An 8,566-nucleotide genomic window follows, 5' to 3' on the forward strand; every position below is an offset into this window, starting at 1 on the left:
AACCAGCACAATGGGCAGATAAAGTAACATAAAATAGAAATAGTGACGTAAACTACAACTACCTGAATACGGTACCTGAGTAAGTCTACGTAGTTACTTTCCACTGCTGACAGATAAAGTCCCTCTTCCTGTCTCCTTCACACTCAGACGTGAGAAAACTAAGAAGCAAATATTCATGTGAAGTGCTCCCTCGTGACGCCTTGGCTCACTGACTCGTATCGCATCCTGAGAAATAATCAATTCATACACACCAGGAGCCTGTGTGATTCGTTTTAATAAGCTTTTGCAATTGTCTCACACACACCAGAATCCCAATATTCAAATAGCACAAGACACATAAATCAAAGCTGAATGCAAAGCTGATCACAGACAATACAAGCTAGAGTGCAGCTTAATGTCCATTTTCCACAAGAATTATCATTTGACACCTTCACCAAAGAGACACCGCTACAGTTTGTGGGAAAAACAGAGGAACTAATGAACATCTGCAGAACAGCCAGTTTGCACTTGAAAAAAAAAAGCAATCATTCATTCAGGAGTTATCTTCCTGCTGAAGAAGTCTTGATCTGCGACAACAGCGAAGAGGAGGCATCTGGATGTTGAGCGTAGTGGTGTGTATCCACAGCAACTGACAAATCCACTCTCTCAGAGTTTACTCTTCACTGTGGCCTCTGTGGGAGCTGGGAGAGAAAAAAAACATGAACTTGTAAAACAAGGGAAGCAAGCACTTTACCTTGGTCATGCAGCAGTTAAATAGCATTTTGGCTTTTGGAGCGTCTGCTTGCTTCAGAGGGATCTGTTAGCGCGGATTAGTCACTCTCAGTCCAACATGGCTAGAGACACACTGGAAACATGCAAACACGCGCACATACACATCAAACAGACAGCCAGTGTGGGTAGTGCCAGGTGTTGGAGACACATAAGGTTTATAGTGGAGACTTGGAGGCCTGCCTGCAGCAGCTCTGTCACACAGACAGACAGTTCCGGTCCATCTACCAGCCAAGCACCGCTACTGCTCGCTCACTGCTGCTACAAAACCTGCTGTACATCCATTAGAGGAGAAAGACACCAACAGCTAGAGCAGACTTTTTTTTAAAGGGACACACCTGCGTTTTTGCAAAATAACCTCTTTAGTCCACCGACCCAGTGTGAAGATGTGAAAGTGCTGATTTCATGCTCCAAGTGAAGAGTAGATGCTGTGTCACAGTCTGAAACTGTGGCTTGTTGAGTGAAGATGAGTTTGCCTCATCACAGAAAAATAAAAACAGGCCACTTGACTCCAAAGCTGGATGGATTCTTGGTTCTGTATTCATTATATATAAAACAACTCAACTTTGCAATCTGACCATGAAATCACAGCTAATATCACACATAAGCCTTTAAAGCTGCGTTCATTGATTTTTTTCCAGTCAGCTGGGGGCAGAGGAACGAGCCGTAAACACAGCACTCATATATTATGACCTCAATATCATCTTAGCAAACATGTTATTAAACAGCTGCTCACACAGCAACATTCATATTAATTTAGGGTTCAGATAATAGTGAACTCAGGTCAATATTTACTCTCTTTTTCGCTCTGTTTTGTTCTGCGCCAGCTCCTATCTTGCACTTTCTCTGCTACATGCTCCACTATCTTCGCCATTATCCTCCAGATATGATGCACATTCATTTGTAACTCCACATTACGCATCATAGAAAAACTACACAGCACCACCAGCTGCGATGTGCAGTATTAACCTTTTTTTCTGATGTGGGTTTAAACAAACAAAGCGATTCAGACACACAGGCAGAAAAAAGGCGCAGAGAAAACCAACAAACAAACAAAACAAAATAAAAGAAATAAGAGCCCTTATCACAAGATGCCGATTCACACAGGACAAATCACACAACCTCTGTTTGTCCAAGTATGGTGAGTAATTTGCAGTGAAATCTTTACTTGACAAATCACAGACATGGTAGATTAGCACGGGATTTAGATCAGAGACGACCTCTGCAATTATGACAAATTACTAGAGGTCCCCAGGTAATTCTGGTCCCATGTGAATAGGGCTTTTATCTTTCTTCCATTTAGAGCAGAGTAGGTAGAACACAGTGGATTTATCTTTGTTTTATCCTCCTTTGTATGCTAATAGCAGCTGCCTGTTTGCAGACCACAAAACCAAAAAGACGAGTTGAAAGATGCTCAGATTGTCTGTGGGGTTCATCACTGCAAGAGACACCTTTCACTTTTGTATATTAGTGCAGCTTTATGTGATCAAGAACTGATTTGGTAAACTGTAAATGTATTTGGTTGTCAAATTCTTGGTGAACAAATATTTGTGATTGATGATAGACTGAAGTTGGCTGCTGCATTTTTATTTCTACTTTACAATTATTAATTTGTGACTTATTGGTTTCAAATTATTGGGCTTGGTGTAGTACTGGGAAATGAGGTTTATTACAAACTGCTAAAGGATAAAGCTGCTGTTATTGTGTATTTTCTTATTGTTAAGAAATCCCAACCAACTGTCAACACTCTCTGTCGTCCCTGCCCTGTCTGTGGCCCTCCAAGCACACTGAATACTAAAGTGAAGACATAAATCTTTAAAACAAGTTGGAACTGTAAACTGTCTAAAATAGCTTGACACTATTTTTTTTTTTTTTAGCTAACTTCACACCAACATTTAGTCCACATGTACAGTGGTATTTTTCGATCTCAATAAACAAAAAGGTCCCATCTACACAACCACTGTTATAGAAAATCTCCCTCCAAATTAAAATGCAAAAACACAGCTGAAACACTGTCAAAAGCACGCCAAACAGTGGTGCTGTATGAGGGAGAAAAGTCAGAACAAATATGTACTAAAAATATTAGAACATTAAAAATGTTTTATTAAAAAGAAAATGATTTACCTGTAATCAATAATAGAAGAGTATATTTACAATGTACTCATAAAGGTTAATGTTTCTTTTCCTTTTCTTGTTTTTGGCAAAAATTAAATGTCCAGAGAGCCTCTGTTTCCCCCCCTATTTACACAAAATGGTTTAGCCCTTCCCCCCAAACCAGGTGCAAATGGTATTGCTGACAGAGAGCAGTGAGTGTCACTGGAGCTGAGCATCATGTCTCAGCTTCAAAAGGAAAAATCTGGGCAGGAAAAATGAAAAGAAAGGCAGGACAGATAAAAGACAGGGTGACAGTCGGCTTATGTCACCCAGTTCACCCAGTTCACCCAGTTCTTCACAAAGAAAGGTGGGTGTAGTCTGTGAGTGGTGGAAATTTACCTGTTCAGTCAAACAGACTACATATCCCCCACTGATATTAGTTAATATCTTCACAGAAAATTCTGAGTGTTTCCATTTTGCTCCTCTGTAAGTCGTCGTTTCATCAATACAGGCAAACGTCTAGCAAGCTATTCATACTAAATCAGTTGTCCCTGTCCTGCCTGGTATCAGGACAAAGTACAGACACAGCTTCATCCTCAGCGGCCCTGTGTCCTCATATACTGCTCCTATTGATGAACCAGCCCTACTCCCAACTGAAGAAGGAAGTGAGCAGTAAATAGTAACTGAAAGTTTGGTTAAGATGACTACAGACTAAAAATTTGGATAAAGAAAAATAATCTTACCTTATGTCACACGTTTGTTTTGGTCTCAGTCCCTCTTGACTTTAGCTCTTTTTTACTTTCCTCACTTCTGTTTCTCTTAACGCGCGCTGAACTGCCAGAGTGATTTCATTCACCAACAGGCTCTGCTGTCTCCTTCGCTGATTCAACATACTGAATCAGCACGAAAACAAAAGACTACAAGGACTAACTATTGCCATTAGAGCAGGACTCATTGCCAATACAAGGGCAACAGGCATTCTTTTAGACATTCACAGCCCAATATCAACCGATGGCCGACTGTCAGCTTAGTTTGTAAGAACAATTATCTCGGTGAAAGAGAAAAACTTGAATTCAGAAGGTGAACAGTTGTATATTTAATAAGGAAAATAGCTGTTTTTTTTTTTTTTACAGAAATATGGCTATGTACTGAAAGCCCCAGTGAAATATCACGATATAAAGGTATGAAAAAATAGATGCCGCCCAAGCCTATGTGAGTCCTTTGTCAGCTCCCTAATCATTTCTGACTCTTGATTATCAGATCAGTTGTTCTGGATCATGATGAGGATACCCACAATAACAGAGGCACACACAAACGCCCAGAGCAGTAGTTGCTGAAGCGACGTTTAAATCTCTCGCTGCAAGGTCTCGCCAATTAAGTCCTCAGATGTAATGAGTGTGTAATGAGTTGCTGATGCTGATTCATACGTTGAATCGGCATTCAACATATTGAATCTGTAGAAGAAAAGCTGACTAGCGCTAGAGCTTAGATCGGGCCCAAAAAAATTCAGCCCGACCCCACCTGAGCCTGTGCATGTTCTGTCTGAGCCCGGCCCGGACATCATCCCTTTAACTGTAATTACGAACCAAAGCCCGGTTTAAACCCGACATTTTTTTTAAGGATACGAACGTGGACACTGAAGGCTGACTCTCGTCTTTCTTTCCATGGCAAGCCTTCGTCATGTGCCTCTTAAGTGTTGTTAATTACAGCCCGACCTGGCCCACGGGTCGGGTTCAGGTTCGGGCAAAGATTCTAAGCTCTAGCTAGCGCTGACGAGGGCCAACACTGTGAGACACGCCACAGTGAAAAGAGCCACGGACACTCACTGACAGCCCAACATTGACCATCAGCTGACCGTCGACTTGGTGTGTCAGGATCTTAAAATACACTTTGCATGTGGACGAATGACTAAAACACATTGAAAAAGCTGCATTGGGGCAGCTGTGGCTCAGAGGTAGAGCCTCTACTAATCAGAAGATCAGTGGTTTGATCCAAGGCTCCTCCAGTCTACTTGCTGAAGTATCCTTGAGGAAGATATTGGACCCCAAATTGCTCCAGATGGCTGTTCCATCAGTGTGAGAGCTTGTGAATGGTTACTGGGTAGCAGGTGGCACCTTGTATGGTAGCCTCGGCCAACAGTGTGTGAATGTGTGTGTGAATGGGTGAATGTGACTTGTAGTGTAAAAAGCACTTTGAGTGGTCAGATGACTAGAAAGGTGCTATGAAAGTGCAGGTCCATTTACTATTTTAAAAAGAATCCCCCTGTACATGTGGACTAGGCCTACAAGGGACTATTTTTTTCAGCAGTGGATTAATACACTTAATGCTCTACTGAACATCACTGCCAGAGAGAAAGTGTAAAATGGATTGGCTCAAAATAAACTACAGTGCCTGAGTTCATTTTTATGAAGGCAAATGTCACTGCAGTGAGACTCACTGATGTGGTTCTACTATTTTTTGGACAACAATGGCAGGAATATGATGTATCAGGCTTTAATACACAGGAAGTACTCGTTAGTAGGATCAATACATTGTTGGATGTGGCATTTTCATAGGATTTGTTGATAGCAAGAAAAATATAGAATATCACCAGCCTTATCCTTTAAGCTCATACTCAAATTTATGTTTCATGTCAGTGTGAAGTGGCTGTTTCTGCTGAGTCATTGTTACATTTTTATCAGCAAAAAACTACTTAGTAAACTCCCTACATATTTAGTTTTCTTTTTTTGAGTGAAGTAGAGAGTACAAGGGCATCTCGGTTTGAGATCCCATTATTTTTAGCAATTGATCTTCCCTGAGGCCTGCATTGAAATGAGAGAAATCCTTCCTGGTATCGGCCACTACTGGTCGGATCTGCCTGCAAAAAGATAAAAAATTAAGACTCTTAACCCAGTGTCTGACTTTAAAGCTTGTGTGGGAGATATGGCTGCAGAGTTGATTGGATTCTGCTCTTATTTTTAATAGGCTGCTCCTCTTTTCTCTTTTCCTCTTCTTTGACGCCTTGTCTGTCAGGCCACATGTGAAACACTTTAAATCCTCAGTTTATGGTGTGTTTTCATCAAGTGTTTTTCGCTTTTTATGTCTGCTGCTTTTAAAACATACTGACATCAGTAAAGGTAAGATAATAATGTTAAATGTCATGCATACTGTATATACATAGTGCCTTGAACTGTTAAGCAGCATGCATATTAATGATGTACAGAGTGATATATTCAAACCCCAGAGGCACTTCTCTGTTGCTTTGACTTCGCTGCCACTGAGACCATGAAAATCCTCCTTTTATTTAAAATTGAACACAACGCTCCTCGCTTTATCTTCAATGTCAAAATTGCCTCACTGCCGTGGCATTCTGTTGTTTATGCTGCCAAGATGTTCTTGAAGGATTGTCTGATTGCTGTGTTTTAGCTTTGGTGTCACATCTTCTTTTTACAATTAATTTAAAGCTGCTATTTTTAGTCACACGACTCTGAAAGGTGGAAATATGAACATTAATAAAGCTTGATTATTCTAATTGCTTTGTGAGTTCTTAAAGCACACAGAGGCAGGTTGTCAAGGCACTTATTTAGTTGTTTACATCCCCAAGAGTTTGAAACACCCTGCTTCATCTGAATAATTCAGGTAAGATTTTGACCAAATTAGATGCAGGGCCGTTCAGCTGTTAACAAAACTTGCAGAGGTGAAAATTTGTAGTGTCTGTCTGAATGTTTTGTGGGTCTTAGGTTTGGTTTTGGCAGCAACTGTGTGCCAAAAAAAGAATACTGTTTTATAAAAGCAGAGAGCGCACGATGGTTGAGAGCTTTCCCTCAAAATGTTTTGGAGGCGAGAGGTGAGTTTGATTTATTGCAGCGGTAAAGCAAGACATTAGAGGTTAAGGCTGCAGTTGTAATACCAATGCTTAATTTGAATAATTGAGTGAATGACTGATCATGTTTAGGAGCCCAGCCTGCTTGGCATTATAACACTATCAATCACGGGTGTAATCAAAACAAATGGGTGAAGTCATCATGTCACAGCTCGAGCCAACATAAAATTTACGTATTTACTAAACTTCATTTAACCACACTGATCAATCTGCAATGATGGCACACGACTTTCGTTGAGTCCATTTTGAAAAGCAGGAGAAACAGGACCTGCAGATTGAAGGACGAACCTTCAAGGCTTAAAACCTTTATTTTACATTCCAACCAGACACTTTTCACCTTCAGAGGAAAAAGCTTTTCATGTTTTCTCTCTCAGCAACAGTTTATAAACTGGTCAGCTTGAGGCCAGCAGCGCCCATTAGCTGCATTCAGGAAGGCAACAAATGTAAAAAAGCATTTCCATTAACCTGAGGGATAAATACCGACAACTTATCCCCAAAATATTAAGAGTGTTGATTCGAGGGAATGTCAGGGTTTCCTGTCTGAACACACTTCACACAGGTTAAAACTGCATCTACAAACACACTTCTTGTGGTTATTAATACACATGTTAATACAGACCATGCTGGTTACCTGAACAATAAGCTGTTGTCACTGGTCAGGCTAAAGGGACAGACACAGAGATGAGGGCATGAAACAGGCGGTTGGCTATAAAATGTGTAAAAGTTCTAAAATCATCTTTCCAACACTGTATTTGGACACACACACACACACACACACACACACACATTCCTATTTGCTAACTATGTGAGAGTGAAATCAAGAGCTGGGCACAGTCGCCAGGTTTCCATCCAAATCCCAAATTTCAGAAAATCAGCAAAAGAAAATGCAAATTTATGCATGTGTTCATCCACTACTGTTGTGTGAATATTAGGCATGATGTTATTAAAGGTATACTATGCAGGAATTGATGGCTATTGCTTTTAAACTATTGCCAGCAAAACTGAAAGTGAAAGCCAACACCAGATTGACTCTGGTTTTAGAACAAGCTTTATCTACTTGGAGTTTTGTCTTACTATTGGGGGGGTGTAATCACCATTTTCATGACAATAGGATATTTTATCGATTCTTTGGACAACGATATGATATTCTGCGATATTACAAACTCTGCAACGATACAATTTTGATTATGCGATTCAGGGTCCTGCGATTGATATGAGATGATATTATCTGCCCATTTATCGGTTACAGAAGAAGCTGCCACCCCTTTCTTTTCTGCTTTAGGCCATAAAACATGAGAAAAAACAAATAAATAATACAAATAATTGTGACTGCTTAGGTGCAGTAAAGTTTACTTTAAACTGACACACGTTACACAGCACATGAGATAAGATAACCCTCAGGGCTTTCTGTCAGAAAGTCCTCTTTGGAAGAAATCATCTGTTTCCTAAAACTATCTAACTTAAAGCCCTGAAGGCAAACTTCTCCCAGCAGCCATAAAACATTTGTTAACAACAACATCATTTAACAAAAGTATCACATTCAGCTCAGTAATATCTATCAAGGTTCATCGACAAACAGTTGTTTTTTGCTTGTCACCCATTATTAGCTTTAGCATGTTTACATTGCATAAATTAGCCTAGCGGCTTTTTTTCCTCTACCTATAGTTTAACAAATAACATGTAATGTTATTATTTTCGTACTCATTCATTTAAATCACTGTATTTCCTGACAGAAAATGACGGCTGAATTTTAGCCTATATGTATGTTTATTCAACCGAACATTGTTAAAACAGAGCAGCTAATGTTGCTGTAGTGAGTGTGGAGTGAGACGTTAGGTTATG

The 8,566-nt window shown here is 40.1% G+C and overlaps 1 protein-coding gene across 3 annotated transcripts in view; it reads right to left on the reverse strand.

Annotated features, from left to right (window-relative positions):
• Window positions 1-256: 256 nt before the first annotated feature.
• macrod1 (mono-ADP ribosylhydrolase 1) overlaps window positions 257-8,566 on the reverse strand; it is a 169,623-nt gene continuing 161,313 nt past the window's right edge. For 2 of the 3 annotated variants that reach the window (XM_078169384.1, XM_033630852.2), the window contains one exon: window positions 257-680. In XM_078169384.1, coding sequence (XP_078025510.1) covers window positions 646-680 — 35 coding nt within the window. In that variant the 3' untranslated portion in view covers window positions 257-645. Of the gene's footprint in view, window positions 681-7,355; window positions 7,386-8,566 lie in introns of all 3 variants that reach the window. The other variant, XM_033630860.2, reaches the window with a different exon arrangement.

The sequence above is a fragment of the Epinephelus lanceolatus genome, chromosome 7, assembly GCF_041903045.1.
Source record: "Epinephelus lanceolatus isolate andai-2023 chromosome 7, ASM4190304v1, whole genome shotgun sequence".
Lineage (NCBI taxonomy): Eukaryota > Metazoa > Chordata > Actinopteri > Perciformes > Serranidae > Epinephelus > Epinephelus lanceolatus.